General features: G+C 37.0%; 1 protein-coding gene across 3 annotated transcripts in view; it reads right to left on the reverse strand.

Annotated features, from left to right (window-relative positions):
• Positions 1-331: 331 nt before the first annotated feature.
• Eda2r (ectodysplasin A2 receptor) overlaps positions 332-16,111 on the reverse strand; it is a 44,587-nt gene continuing 28,807 nt past the window's right edge. The window contains 5 exon segments of one of the 3 annotated variants that reach the window (NM_001401114.1): positions 332-5,434; positions 6,786-7,178; positions 10,185-10,349; positions 11,868-11,953; positions 12,403-12,581. In NM_001401114.1, the coding sequence (NP_001388043.1) occupies positions 6,796-7,178; positions 10,185-10,349; positions 11,868-11,953; positions 12,403-12,581 (813 nt within the window). In that variant the 3' untranslated portion in view covers positions 332-5,434; positions 6,786-6,795. 3 annotated transcript variants of the gene reach the window in all.

Genomic DNA, 16,111 nt, shown 5'->3' on the forward strand with positions numbered 1-16,111 from the left:
TCTTTCAACATACTCCCCCTTTGTCCTTCTCTCTGGCTATGTTGATAGTTCAAAAAGAATAGAACTGAACAAGTCCCTTTTTACCCTGAAGTCAGTAACTAATGTAGAAAAGATAGAAGATGAAGGGAGGTAAGGAAAGAGAGAGACAGGAAGAGGAGGAGGAGGAAGAGAGAGAGACGGGGGGGGGGGGGAGAGAGAGAGAGAGAGAGAGAGAGAGAGAGAGAGAGAGAGAGAATAGTTATACACTCATGCCAAGCAATGAAGGAATATGGAAAGTGTTTAATTTGACCAATCACAAAGTGAGCTCAGAGATCAGTGATCAAGAAATATATTTTAAAAACAGCTTTATTGAATATTTTTATATAATAAAATTCATTCATTTCCAGTATGCCTGTCAGCAGTTTTTAATAAATTTACTGAGAATTGCAACTATCATCATAACAGTTTTTCTTCTAAACAAGATCACATATGACTGCTAACATTAGTTGTTTCTCTTGTACTCAGTACCAAGAGACCACTAATTTACATTCTGTCACTATTTGCTTACATTCTGTAAACATTTACTATGACTGCAACTATACAAGATGTGCTTTCAGGTACCTGGATTCGACAACTTAGTATGATTTGAGCTTGAACTCTGACATATCAAGTATCATAACTTCAATTATTTTAATTGTTTAATATCTTATGTTTTATTACAACTGGTTTATTCATCAATCAGTTGATGACAATGGGTTGCAACTGTAAACAACTGATTATTATAAACACTGTTTTAAAGAGTATAAATGTTCATGTTTTTAATTATCTTCATCATATATTGATGAGTAGAATTATTGAACCATATGTCAACTGAAGCTTTAAATTTTATAAGAACTGCCAGACTGTTTCAAAAAGGTCATGCCATTTTACAATCCCACCGACACTGTATGAATTTTCTTTTTTTTTCACATCCTCGTCAGTATGTATGTCTATTACGATTAGCCAACATTTGAGATAGGAAGAAATTTAATTTGCCTGGTTTTAAATAAAATTATAGTAGTGAAGAACATTTCAAATCAAATGTTGTCCCTTGAATCTAATAACACCATAAACAAAAATACAGATCAAACAATGGCAAAGCAATGTTCTTAAGAGGCAATCCTACAGATTCTCTAGTTTGTATATGTATGTGTGTATGTGTGCAGGCATTCATGCATGTGTGCATCTATTCTTAAAATAGTATGGTCAAATGGAAATGTGCACATATAAATTACAAGAGATTGGTTCATACCTTTAAACATATGCACACAGTCTGAAGACTTTACAACCCTCCTTAAGAATTGTAAATTTAGGCCTGGGAGTGGAAGCACAACACCTTTAATCCCAGCACTTGGGAGTCAGAGTCAGACAGATCTCTGTGAGTTTGCAGCCAGCATGGTCTACAAATCGAGACCAGGACACCTAAGGCTATATCACACAGAGAAACCTTGTCTCAAAACAAAACAAAACAACAGAAAAAGAAAAGGATTATACATTCAGAATACAAAAATGTCTGGTGGGTCTGTAACCAGACAAGATACTAAATGTCATAAACAATTGAAAGCAGGAGAATGTAGACTATAACTCAGATCTCCTGGGTGACTAGTCGGAATTGCCATAGCCCTGGTGCTACACCCAATGATTAGAAACACATTTCTTTCTGTACTGACTAAGCAGACATACAAAACAACTGAATGAGTCACACCAGTTCTCTGAAAGCAGAGGAATAAACAAAGCATCTGGATGTACTTCTGTTTATTGATTAATATGAATTGTTTGCAGATTATCATAAACCAAACACAACTTGTCAGGATCCACTCATGCATATGGCTCAAAATTTAACAAAATCTCTATAAATAGCTCATTTTAAGGAAAACAATAATTAAAACCTGCCTCCATTAAACAAAAAACATCAAAGACCTTGGCAATAAATTGAATGAGGGGAATGAGGGTGACATCTCAGTGTGCCAGGACTATGTGTTGGTAAAAGTGGTGTAGTGTTGACATTTTTACTTAATCTAATATTAACGACCTTAGGGAAGAAAGTTGATCTCTCATACTACATACCACCTTTCAAAATTCCAGTGACATTTTTAAGTGGAGGAAAAAGTGAACCCTGAAGCCTGACTCACCTCCACTAAACACCTACCTCTCCCTTGTAAACAAAATATTTTCTGTTGCTAGTTCAAATATGTAAAACACAACTACTGTCCAGGCTCAGAGTTATGTTATATATATTTCTCAAGATATCTTCAAATAGAAGACACATAAAAGCATAGTACCCAAAGTGATTCCACTTTAAAAGGACACTACTTGAGCAAATATGCAAATGTAAAGTAAGCCAAGGCCACATACCAATTACAAAGAAAAAAGAAAACCAGTCTTCACTTTGATTATTCCCAAGATGCCATAGAAAGCAAAGCAAAGCAAAAGTTCACCTTCCTTGAATTACCAACTCAAACTGGTCAATTCAAGAAAACTGGAAGCAAAGCCATTCTCAGTATGAATGTAGAATGACCTTGCTATGTATAGGCACAGTGAAGCAGGGTGCCTAGGTCATTTAATCACTTTGTTTTTGCTGTCGTATCATCACAGTCCTTTTCACTGAGAAGCGGTGGTGTACTGGAGTTTGAAGCAGTGCCAGGCACACGGTGACCTTTCTGCAGCTGGAACCTACTTAAGCTGAATCCACCTCAGATTGGGTGCTAGTTCTTCTCCACCCAAGTATAGATATGACTAATTAAAGTTGGTGAGATAAGCATAAACTGTCCCAGAAAAAAGTACAGAGAGCCCAAAGACCAAGGTCTAAACCTTGGCTCACACATATTTGCTAATGCTTGCATGAGACCAGGTTGCCTGGTACAGACTTGTGATTCAATTGCTTCTAATCCCCTGCCAAGTACAATGGGACCTTTTAGCATTTTGTAATTTTGTGCTTTTAATACTTATCAGTGGTTTGACCTTAAGGCCCTTAATCAGTGTTTGTGGATGAGCCGTTATTAAAGATACACTTAACAGAATCTTGTGGAGAATACTCTCTGTTAAGGATAAGTCCCCGTGATGAAGTCCACATTTTACATAACCCACCAATCACTTATAGGATAGAAACTGGCTGAGAAGCTTCATAAAGACTTGGAGATAAAAAAGAATAATAGAATCTCTAAGGAGATTCCTGTTTTCTTTGCTCTTGAGATGTACAGGTAAGAGCTAAAGGCAAAATGAATTTTCAAAAAGAACCAAATGGACAATAAAGTATGCATCGAACCGACATGTCAAAGAAATACCCATACCTTGGGGGACCCTTCACATCCTCACTTAGCTAACTTGAAAAATGCTGTGGGTAACTTTGAAGGCGTGGTGCACGGTTGCTTGGGGAGCCCAGACATAGGAAAGGAAAAATTGGCTCAAAAATGTACTGTAGGGTCCTGAAAGATCAAACTTTTGTCTGGCTTTCTGCTGGGGGTAGAGAAAAAGAACGTCAAATATTAGATAAGGCCCGGGAGACCCATATTAAAATTGTTTATGTGTTACACTACAACTCAGAACCACTGCTCTTCGAACATCCATCAGACCTTCCAGCAAACTCACAGAGTGCTATGAGTCTAGGGAATCAAGAAACAAACAGAAAATTATTATAAGCAGTGTTTAAGAGCTAAAGGCAAGAAAACCTTTTAATATAAGATGACCTCGTGTGATATTTTCCAATGGAAAACTCCACGACAGCCTCAGTAGCACTTAGCCAATTATGGAATCTGGTACATTTCTTGGTGGTGGAAATGTTTTATTTTCTTCTTTACTTCCTTTCTTTTCCCCCCTCATCCACCCATCTCTTTATTTTGCAATGCTAGGATGGATATAATACCTTGATCATGCTAAATGCAAGTACTCCAACACTATCTAAATCCCTATCCCTTGTGTTTCTGAGAGTCTTACAATGCAAGGGCAGTTTGCTTCCAAATTCCATTACTTCTGCTTCTGCTACCTTGATATGAGAAGAATACATGCCCTGCGCTTCTACCTTTTAAGAGTCGGCAGTGTCAAATGAGGAAAAATGACTAAAACCATTCAAGCCTTTCTATGCACTCCTACTGCACTGAGCAACCCCTGCACTACCTATATCAAAGTTTGTGCACTGAGTCATGGAGAGGACATCTATAATGTGAATAATGCAAAGTGCAGCACGGACAGCTTTAGTGCATCTTTACATCTTTGACCCACAATAACTGTGTGTGTCTTCAATTTGTTTTTTAATAAGCTAAATCACACCAGCATTCAGGATAGTATATATAACTCCCAAGATCCAGTTGCTTTACTCATTTAAGGACTTTTTCCCATTGAAACCTGAACCACGATGAGGGACTAGGCATCAATCCTAGTGGCTCACTTTGAACATGCAGGCATAAGTAAAGCCAATACAGGATAGTCACATCTAAGTCCTTAGGATCACATCTGACATGTTCCACAAAAAGAAAAAAAAAGGAAGAAAAAGGTTTCAATTCATGCTGAGAAGCATGTAAAACTGGAGGTTTAGGCTTAAGAGAAATAGAAAGACTATTCTCTAAGCCAAGAAAGCACCAAATGGTCCCCGCAGTTCCACAGGGCACTACTCCTGCACCTGAGAAACTTCACAGTCAGCACCTGACTATGAAGGGGGAAAAGGTAAGAATATTGTAGTAATAAAAATGAAAAGAAGTTAAGGAAACAACAATCTAAAAAAAATCTAGGAGACACTAATTTGTATCCCCACTAGAGAGTATTGATAGCCTGTCTCTGAGAATGAAAGGTCTAAGAAATATACTGGCTGGACAGTGTCATAGCTGTAGAAGTCTAGGATATGATTTGTAAAACCCAGGCTTCAGGCCTGTCCTTGATATCTTCCTCATTATCCCCTCATTCTGTGTACATGTTTGTGTGTGTGTGTGTGTGTGTGTGTGTGTGTGTGTGTGTGTGTGTGTGTGTGTGTATAGGGGAGGGAGCGAGTCAAAACAGAAGGCTAAAGGGGGAAGTATTTCATTTTTCTCTTCAAGGTGGTAGGTAAATGCCAACATAGTTCTGTGTACTCCTTTTTGTAAATCAACTTGTTAAAAAATATAGGCAGGAAACATACAGGCAGGAGAACTCTACCTCACTCATTGTTATCCCCCTCATTTCTATAATTAATTAAAGAGAAAGAACAGACCCAGTAGTCCCATGGCTACGGAATCTGGATCCCCAGACTAGAATAAGAAAACAAAAAGTGTTCAAAGTCAGTCATTGGGGAATCAACCCTCTCGTAGTGTGGGGCTCTGTATACCCCATTTCGAGTGCTGGTTATTGCAGGACCTACATCCCAGGCTCCTGCTACTGTTGTTGAATAAAAGAGGAGCAGGAAAGCCCAGCAACAAGCACTGGCAAGCTTGTCAAGAGTGAAAGAGACCTAGAAAGAGAGCAGACAAGTTAGAATCCTACGATACAAACTCATCACCCTCCTCTTCCTTTTCTCTAAAGGTTAATGGATAGACCAGTAAAGATTAACATGTAATAGCAGAAATACCTCATCCAGCTACAGAGATGACAAATCTATAGTATTACAAACTAGTAAGTTTTTTAAAAAAAATTGGATTACGTTATAAGCACCATGATTAAAAACAAACAAACAAACAAACAAAAAACCACACAAAAAAGTGGTATTTTCCAGACAGATGTTGTCTTCAGTTTTCTCAGAAGGCAGAGGAATCAGAATAAAACCAGAACCCATAAATGAGTATGAGATACAATTATTCTTTTTACAGTTGTGAGCTCCTGTTCACTGCAACATATGAAAAAGAACTGCATAGTTTTTAAATGAAGAAATAGATTGAGAATCCTTAATCCAAAATTGAAAAATTCAAAGTCCCAAAAATTTTCAAAAATTTATAACTATTTCAGGCTCTATATGTGTTCTTCTTTCCTCAAAGATATTTCACCATATATGTGTGTGTGTGTATATATTTTTTTGTGTGTGTGTATGTATACATATACACATGCACACATATATGTTATGAGACATATATTGAGATATATACATATATATTCATATTCAGTGATGAAGTTGAACGAGTTCTATAATGGGACTGCTAATCCTGGGTTCTCGTTTATTTCTGAGATTGGGTTGTTCTGTGATTTTAAGCAAATCTCGTTTCATCTCTGTTGCTTGATTCCTGTTTCTTAAAATGAGGTTAACGTATTTCTTATTTGTCTACAACAGAGGGATGACATTATGAAGTTCAGAATCAAATGTAACCAATATAAAAGGGATTTCTAATTTGTGACTATGCACGGGTAAAGAAAAAAAAAGGGCCTAACATGCAGACACTATAAAGGGCACTTGCATATGCTTTCAATCAATCCTCAAGAAAACGTATGAGTGGAAGGCTCTGTGTCTGAAAGAAGTAAAATGATTTGCACAAGTTCAGAAAGCTATTCAGGAATTGATATTTCTCAGAATATGGAGCTGCGTACCTTTACAGCGTTGTTCTACTTGTACACACAAAAGGAGAAACCTGAATATGATTAGTTGATAGTGGGATCTGAAATTGGCCTCATGTCATCCTGCCTGGTTTGCAGACAATTGTCCTAGAAGTCCAATGTAAACTTAGCTCAAAATTTAGTGCCCCAACTGTTGCCTCTCCAACCTGGTTTCCTGATGTTCTTCCATCCAAACCTTATGGAACAATAGAACCCGGGTTGGAAATTTCCTGAGGGTGGCCCACACCTTCTGGACCTTTAGCCCTATCTTTTCAGCTCACCTTGGTAGAGTTAAAGGCTGGGAACTTCAAAAGGTACATAGAGGTCCAGCCTGTCTCCTGAGTGTTCAGCTGTGTTCTCTCTCAAGGTTTCAGCTCCAGGACAGGGGACAGAGCTGGAAAACTTTTGCAGGTCCAGCTCTGTACATTCAATGGGGGTATGGACCCACTGAGAATGGCTCTCTGAGGCGCAGGAAGCCATGGTGAAGGATTCCTGAGTGGGGAAGCCGCGAGTGGAGCTGCAGTCATCATCCAGGATGGAGTTAAGGGGCTTGATCTCAAAGATGCTCCCATTTGCTGGAAACTCAGGACTGGTCTCCTGGCCAGGTGGTGTGGTTAAAAGAGAATCCTCCTGCACTGCCTTTTCAGCCTCATATTGCAATGAACCTCCTGCAACTCAAAGCAGAAAGCCACTGAGTCATCCAAAGTCAGGGTCTCTTTTCAACAAGTTACCTTTTACTGAGCACAAAATAGGGAGCGGGTGAGAGGATGTAGGAGACAGAGTTTCTGTTCTCCTCCTGGAGAACCAGAGCACCTAAAAGTGAGCTAAAATGACACATTTCAAAAACGTATTTTCATTGGGGTATCACATTAAACTTTAAATGCTGGATTAGAGAAGACGAATGTGTTCAGATAGAGAGAAATGCTTGGAAAGGAGATTGTAACACGTCCCATTCTTCCATGATCTATGGATTTTATGAAATATAGTAAAGGGACCAGACAGAATTAAGGTAGTACATGTCAAAATAGGAACATTATCTTGAATTATGCACATGGGTTCATACACCTCTTAAAGCTAAATCATAATATTTTTATTCCATGCTTAATGATAAATATTTTAATTTACTTTCATTTTTTCTAGTTACTAGATGTATTCTTAGAAGATTTAGAAAGCAGAAATGATACTAGAGAGACGTGGCACAAAACAAAATCAATATACCATCCCTAGTTTTAGAATTAGAAGAGAGCTATGAGCCAAAGGAGATGATCGTCCTCTAGAGCAGTGGTTCTCAGCTTTCCTAATGCCATGACCCTTTAATACAGTTCCTCATGCTGTGGTGACCCCAACCATAACATTACTTTCATTGCTTTGTCATAGCTAATATTGCACTGCTGAATCATAATGTAAATACCCATGTTTTCTGATGGTCCTGCGTAATCCCTGTGAAAAGGTCATTTGACCCCCAAAGTGATCGCAACCTACAGGTTGAGAACCACTGCTCTAGAAGCTGTAAATGACCTTCAGCAAGAAAATAGACCTTTAATCTTATAAATACACGAGGAAACAGACTCACATATAGTGTATGGAAAGAAACACAGTCCTGCTAAGTTTTTGATTCAGGCAGTGTGAAGACCCAGGGAAGCCTGCTAAATTTCTGAGCTATGGTAACTGAGATAAGCCATTAAATATGTGACAATTTGCTAAATCAGTGATAAGTAACACCTACATAAGTCTGATTCAATATGAGGTTACAACCTGAGTGTGTATTCATGATTTCTCCACTGTGGATATGGTTCTGCTGTTTGTTCAAATTATTTGTGAGTTAATAACAAAGTTTCATCCAAAATTAGAAAGTTCTGGATTCTTTGAAAATGTGGAAGGTTTTGCAGTGCTAACAATAAGGAAGAATTGAGTAATGGAGTTTTGATTAGATAGGAGATGGTCTTTCTAGTATGCCACAATCTTATTCACTTTTTCTGTATCTACATGATTTAATTCACACCAACATGACCTTCAATTACACAGCCCTAGCAAGTGTGTGTAAGTCAATGAGTACTGATAAATGGTTTTCTCATATGAAAATCAATGGGAAACTACCTGTCCTCATGCTCCCGGAAGGGTACTACAATTGTATCTTTAGTCTAGAGAGAGCTTCTCATTTCTTCTTTCCCAAGGAAGGAATATGGAGACAGGCAGTTGCCAGATGTTTCATCACATTCACATTCTGGGACCCAAACATTTCATTACCCATGATCCAGGACCAGGCAAGAGTTCTTATTTCATACACCACCTTTGAAAGTCTGCATGGTTAATGAAACAGAGATACTGCAGTCCACCATTATCTTAAATGTCTGAGCTTTCAGTTTAGTCCTAAGGAAATTGAAGTAGAGTTGAAGAAGAGTCATTTAGAATCAGAAGGGGGAATACTACACCTCATGAAATTCTAGATTCATCTTTGCTTAAACAGAGTACACGCAAATAAGCTATTGATAGGCTCTAGAATGAAACTAAGCAAGCTCCTCCATCTAAGGATCTTTTCAGCATTGAGTAAAGCTAAAATAAACAGTGTTGCTTCAGTCCCAGTATCCATTAAATTAAGGAATCCTGAGAGTCCTTGTATCTAGTAAACTCTATCCTTTCCTTTACTAACATAGATCTACTTGTTAGTCTGAGTTAGGTTTTTTTTTCTTTGTTTTGGTGGTGTTTGTCTTTATTTTGCTTTGTTGTTGTTGCTCTACCTGCTTAGTTCACAGTTCTCTTAATTGCACGGACACTGCATTGGACACAGGTATTCTTGTCTGGAATTATAATGTCTTAGTCTTGATGATCTCACCTCTTTCATATTTGTCCCTTAGTGAACTGTACTTTCTGCCTTACATTATTGGTTGGTAGATGAAGTTGAAAACAAGTAAAAGTGTTGTCAAAACTTTAAACATGATCATATCTCTTTATTTTCTCTATATAGCCATTTCACATGACTTTGTCTGGATTTCCTTGGGCAGCAGCATTTTGGATAACAGAAAAGTATAAGAATTTTAAGTAAACACTATGCTTTCTGTTATCCTATTTTGGGAAATTACTATATTGACAGAATTTATTGTAAGCCTCATCAACTTTTATTCCTCATGTTTTAGGTATAGCTAAATCCTCTTCAACTCTGATGTTTCAGAATCTATTTGTATATACATATATACACATATATTTATATATATGTAATATGTGTAAATATATATAAAATAAACAATGTATTTAATCTCATCCATCATTTTGAAGATTAAAAATAAGTAAACCTAAGAATCTAGATAACTTGTGTAAGACGATGATTTAATAGTAATCTGGATGTTCAGTCTTAGTTTCCTTTACCAAGTGATTTCCCCTAAAGGGAAATGCTCCATGAACACTTAAAACCCAATAAACTTGTCCATTCTACTTCTAGGTAGACTCTAGCCCTTTTGGCTTCCTATATTTTTTATAGCATCCCCGATAGTTCCCATAGGACAACAGAGCATCGTGGCTGGGATTGTCCAGTGTGGCAGGGAAGGCACTTTATTATGCAATCTCAGAAAAATTTCCCTTTTACCAAAAACAAACAAACAAACAAACAAACAAACAAACAAACAAATAAATACACATTTTAAAAAGGTGTCTTACTTCTGATTCATGTCAATAGACATACTTACCACACTGACAATGTCTGTTGAATATTTGCTTGCAATAAAGGAAGAAGAGTCCAAGGAAGGCCAGGGCAAAGACCACTAGCAGACTTCCTACCAGTGCGACAAGTGTGGCTTCCTTAGGAGGAAGAGTGTGTGTGTCTACCTTCACTAAGCTCAGCTGGAAGGTACCTGTGGAACCACAACAACAAAATAATGGGTAAGGCCGGTCAAAGTAGACAATTAACTGTCATTCTGACAAGGGCCCTAAAGTTCTGTAGGCCACATCTTTTCCTTTAGGCCATCTGTATCAGGCCTCCTATCTTCATATTTGAGAATAGGTAAAATTATAATAAAATAAAGCAGAGGTCATATGCTGCAGGCATGGTATATGTTAGCATCACTAACCAAAAAATTCCATATTGTGCTTCACTCATGCTCTGTTTGGTAGTATAACCTAAAAACAAAGATTACTCGATTAAAATGCTCATCAGTGAACACTGGATCAGTAAATCGTGATTTTTCTAAGACGTCATAAAAGACCTTTCATTGATTAATATAAATAACCCAGTGGAGCAAAACAAAGTGAAGAAAGGATAGCTTATGACCTTTATAGAAAATGTTGTAAAACACAAAGTAATAACAAATATTGTCTAACAATATGAATAGATGTGAAGTAATACAAACATTTAAATAGTAGCGGAAAATAAGGCAGAGAAATATGCCAATGAATTCACCACACTCTGTATACAGGTTTACAGTAAAGCTAACGATATCCACAAAGTCCCAATGCACTTTGAGTAAAAGCAATGCCTGTCACTTTCACACTGAGTCAGTTAAGAGCTGATACATCTTAACCACTTCTCTCTGTGATAAGGAACTGGACACTAAGTGGCCTAGCAATCATAGGACCATGATGGGAGAAGGCCTTTTCCTTATGAAAAGGAGCATGGGATTTATTTTTTTTAACCATAGGATAGCCTAGCAAAAAGCTTCTTAAAATTTAAGAAAAGTGTTTATTTCTGTGGAGGAAAGGACAGAAGACTCAGAAAGGATCTAAAGGGAAGTTTATTATGCTTGTTGTTTAAAAAAATCTGAAGGAAATATACAAAATTGTGGGATTAATTATCCAGGAATCTCAGATAATATCAGATTTTACCTTTTATATTTATGTTCAATGTCTGTTTGATGTGTCATGACTGTTATGAAAACACCAATCATTTAAAGAGTATAGGAGAAGATAGACAACAATTTAGAGCATCCGGCAAATAAGTAAATGTCTCGTGACACAGGATAGATTCTAAGTTCTGTTTTCAGCTTCTAATGTGGTCTAGGATCTTAGAATTTCCATATGCTATGTATATTGACTCTGATAGCAATATTGACTCTAATAACAATCATGTGCAGAAATGTTATTTTTTTAAATACACTGTATCATTCATTAATCCCTAAAACCTTGCCAGGTAGCTCACAAAGTGTGAACACAAATGTTTCCTCATTAGATAGATTTCTTAAGACAAGGAAAAGGAGGTTTAATGATTCTGAATGCTGAGAAGTTGGGATTTTATCCTAGGCCACTACCTTTGTTTAATATGCGCCAAAGGAACAGGTGTCAAGGAGTATTTTCCTCCTACAAGAATCAAGAACTTTCTTGATTCCGTTGACAAACAGAAGTTTGTGAAAGAAAGGAGAGAAAAAATGGATACGCACACTGAACCTCAGAAGAAGGAGTCTGCTTTGTACACGGGATGCATTCTTGGTCCTGCAGGCCCCCAATGCGTGTCTTTCGGTAGAACCTGTGATCAGAGCAGAAAGGAATGGCAGAGTGCTGAGACAAGCAATTGACTTGTAACAGCCCTTCCTGAAATGCTAGAAAATGTCTATGAGTCTTTCCTTTATGGGAGTGCCTACCCTCGTGAGATCTCTGCCAAGTGTGATTCAGTCTCTATTTTTCCTGATTATTACATGATGCCAACTTCCTCATGATTGCACATGACATTTACTTTAAATTTTAGGCAGAATATCAGCATGATTAAAAAGCTTCTAGGTGCTCATCTGTATTTGAAAATTCCCACATACTTTGTATAGATAGATCTCGTTAGGAAGATATAGATTCCCTATTAATGAGGCCTAACTAGAGCAGAAAACTGGTCTTTAGAATCCTTTGACTAAGAGGTAGGATGATAAAGGGCATCAAAGAATGTTAAAAATTCCCAGAAGGACTTATACAATTTAGTAGGTTTACCTGGGCAGACAGTCTCCACAGATAGCATTAGAGGTATTTGTGCAGTTGGCCTTCTGGACCCGATTGATGACAGCACAAGTGATGCATGTCTGACATCTGTGATGTCCCCAAGTGCTTTTATACTTTCGAGGAGGGCAGGCTATGCAGTACGCATCTCCACCTTCTCCATAACCACAATCCTGAAATATAGAAGGTGTTCATAAGAGCTAGGGAGAGGATCTGTTGTAAGTCAAGTGAATACGATATAAGACACTATTTTTTGAACTACAAGTTTTATTAAATAAATTTATCATATGTAACCAGCACTGAAAACTGAAATTAACTAAATAGAATAGTGACATAAAATGAAGTAAACCTAAGTGCGTCAATAAAAATAAACAAGACTACACTATGGACAAAATTTCCAAATTTTAGTTTATTTCTTACTAATACTCTGTTTATTAGAGACTTAATGAGGGTTGGGGCCTAGATTAGCTACAATGGGGCATCCCATACATGAATGGTTTCATTTTGTGCTTGCATGATAGGAACATCAAGTAAAAGAGAACATTTTGTCCCCAAGAAATAATACACTTCACTTTCATCGTATAACAGAGGCCACACATGACAACTGATTACTATTAAGTATATAGCATACGAGAAAGCCCACTTTTATAGTATATCAAAGGGTGCATACTCGAAAATATCTGACATTAAAGAATAGTACCTATTGTTTGCACTGAAACTGTCACAGATAAAACACATGTTTGTATATGTTAGGTACTGATAGAAAATTACTTCTTATTCTAGGTCATTGTAAAAACATTTTAATATACGCTGGGAAATGGATATATCTGACTTTTGCTTTAGGTCTGGTATCAATGTATTGGTACTAGGGCTATTACTGTAAACACATTCTTTCTATGCATAAGAACTGAATACATGAAGAGATTGAAATAAATGTTCTGCAAAGGTAATTTTACCTCTTTTACTATGGAAACCAGTGTGGCGGTTCCTTAGGAAGGTGGGTATCGATCTACTTCAAGAACCAGCTATATCGCTTTTGGGGATATACCCAAAGCATGCTTTATCCTACCACAGAGACACCTGTTCAACAATGTGCACGGCTGCTCTATTAATAATAGCCAGAGTTTGGAAACAATTTACATGTCCTTCAACAGATGAATGGAGAAAGAAAATATGGTATGTTTTAACAAGGGAGCATTAATCACCTGTAAAAAAAATCTATGGGAAGGTAAGCAGATAGAACAACAACAAGAAAAAAGGCCATAGTAAACCCAGAAGGACAAATATGGTATACATTTGCTAATATGTGGATATTGTCTGCTAAGCCAATTTTGATTGTGCTGTAATTCCAAAAGGAGATGGATAGAAAGGAGAAATAGAATACATAGTTATGGATGGACTGGCTAGGGTATTAGAGATGGTCAAGCAGGGTAGGGCAGGGAAGAGAAAGACGGGGTAGTGGAAGTGGGGAAAAACAACTAAAATTATGGGTAACATTTGAGCATAGTTTGAACTATTTTGGAACATTTGATATAGTAGAAGTGTCTTAAAGTGTATTCATACATGAAGGCAATCTAAAGGAATTAGCCAAAATAATAGGGGCAAACAGATCCCCCAACTGGATATCTCTTGTTACCAAATTAAGCCTCCAGTAGTAGAACTGGGTTATATTTAATTGAGTTAAAAGGGGTCCCATGGAAACCCCCAAATAACCCAGGCTGTGGCCAAGACTATAGGTTGTTTTCCACAAACTGATGACAAGGCCCAATTCCTGAAGAGAATACCTACACAATTCACTAAACATGGAGAACTCTAGCAGGCCTATGGAGAGAGAGACTTCACCCATAAGTACTAGTGTCCTTGGTATCAGAAAGTACTGTATATACTACAAAAGGACGAGAAATAAGAACACCATCCCAGGTACAAACAAACTCTTTAATCTAAAATAGTATCCTAATGTGAGATATGCTAAGACAATGATGGCCCAAAGCTTGTGTGGGAGTAACCAATCTGATTTGATTTAAGATCCACTCCAGAAGATGGAAACCATACCCAATACTGCTTGGAGAACCAAGAGAGTGAGTCTAGATACCCCCGGGACCTTGGGAAAAACCAAATACTATTGTTATCATCATGCCTAGTGCATAGTAATTCTCTACTGTTGTGTATTCTGAAATAATAAGTAGGCCACCGGTATCAGAAGAACATGACATGAGTCCTTTTCAGCTCACTCACTAGAGAAACAGTGATGGAAATTAGCAACACGCAGTGACAATAATAATTATACTGATTGTTCAGAATTGTCCTTCATTGTACTAATTAATTTATATAATATTTATTAAGAAACTATTATATATTTTGATTCTGCCATAGGTATTATGACTAAATGAATAAAAGTATCAGAGTGAAAAAAATCCCTGCCTTCAGGGACTTTTATACATGTTTATTCACCATAAAAATTTCTAAGATGGCATTATCATCCGTATTTTAAAGGTAAGAAATTTTTGTGTCAAAAGAGTTGGCTAGCTTATGACGCTTCAACATGCACAGAGATACTGTGCTTCAGGAGACACCAGCAACAGAGATACTGATATGAGTATCCAGTCCAACTAGCCTCTTAATCTTGTGGAACTAAGAATGCTACTGCATAAGGCTGTATGGTTGAATGTATTACAGACAGGTAATCTCCACAACTCAGAGACTTCTTTACTTCACAAGAGATGGAGAAATTTCTCAGGAAACATCTTTCCAAATCTCACATAGTCTAGAAGAGTACTGTAAGACTCAGCGGTACTAAGAACCAATAGAGACCAAATAATGCAGGGATACAGAAAATTCGTCTTTTAAAGTGACATCCACAAAGAAGGCCAGAACCTGTATGTTAACACAGCCTGCTAAATGAAAGGCTTTAGTAAGACTCCAAGTCCCCTGAAAATAATTATCAGATTCAATGAAACAAACATCAGACACAATAAAACATACATGTTAACAAGAATAAAAAAAAATCGTATTCGTGAAAAAAAGACAATCAGCAGATACCACTAGCTAGATGAATCAATTATTAGAACTATTTAACAAGGATTTAAAGCACCCCAAAAATGCTTTGACAAGCAATTAGAAAATACATTTAAATATGAGAGAAATTAAAATATCACACCACATGAATGGATTTTTTGGGGGGAAATTTGGCTTTTAAAATAATGTCTCTATAGCATTATTTGGCCTGGAACTCATCATGGAGCACAAGCTGCCTTCAAGCTTGAAGTAATTTTGCTTCTGCCTTCAGAATGCTGGCATTAGAGCTGAAAGTAACCATATTTAGCTTAAAGAAATTGTTTTTAAGAGCCAAATAGAAGTTATAAAAATAACTAAATAAATGAACAAAATTCATGGGTTGTGCTGATTACTAGAAAATGAGAAAAATCACTGAACCTGAAGATGAAACAATAGAAGGAATACAGTTCAAATAGCAGGACAATTAGACTAAAATAGACAAAAACAAGAAAATGATTGGAGAATTTCGGGGCTAATATCAAGCAATAAAACTACCAAAAATCACAGGAAATCCAACAAATAAAGTGTGTGGCAGGAAATAGTCAAAGAAACAAAGGTTAAACTTTTTTTTTTAGATTTGGAAAAATAATCATCAAATATGATTACCAAATCAAACAAATACACATATGTGTAGAAAGAATCTCTTGCA

This window comes from Rattus norvegicus, chromosome X, assembly GCF_021556685.1.
Source record: "Rattus norvegicus strain SHRSP/BbbUtx chromosome X, alternate assembly SHRSP_T2T, whole genome shotgun sequence".
NCBI classification, from domain to species: domain Eukaryota; kingdom Metazoa; phylum Chordata; class Mammalia; order Rodentia; family Muridae; genus Rattus; species Rattus norvegicus.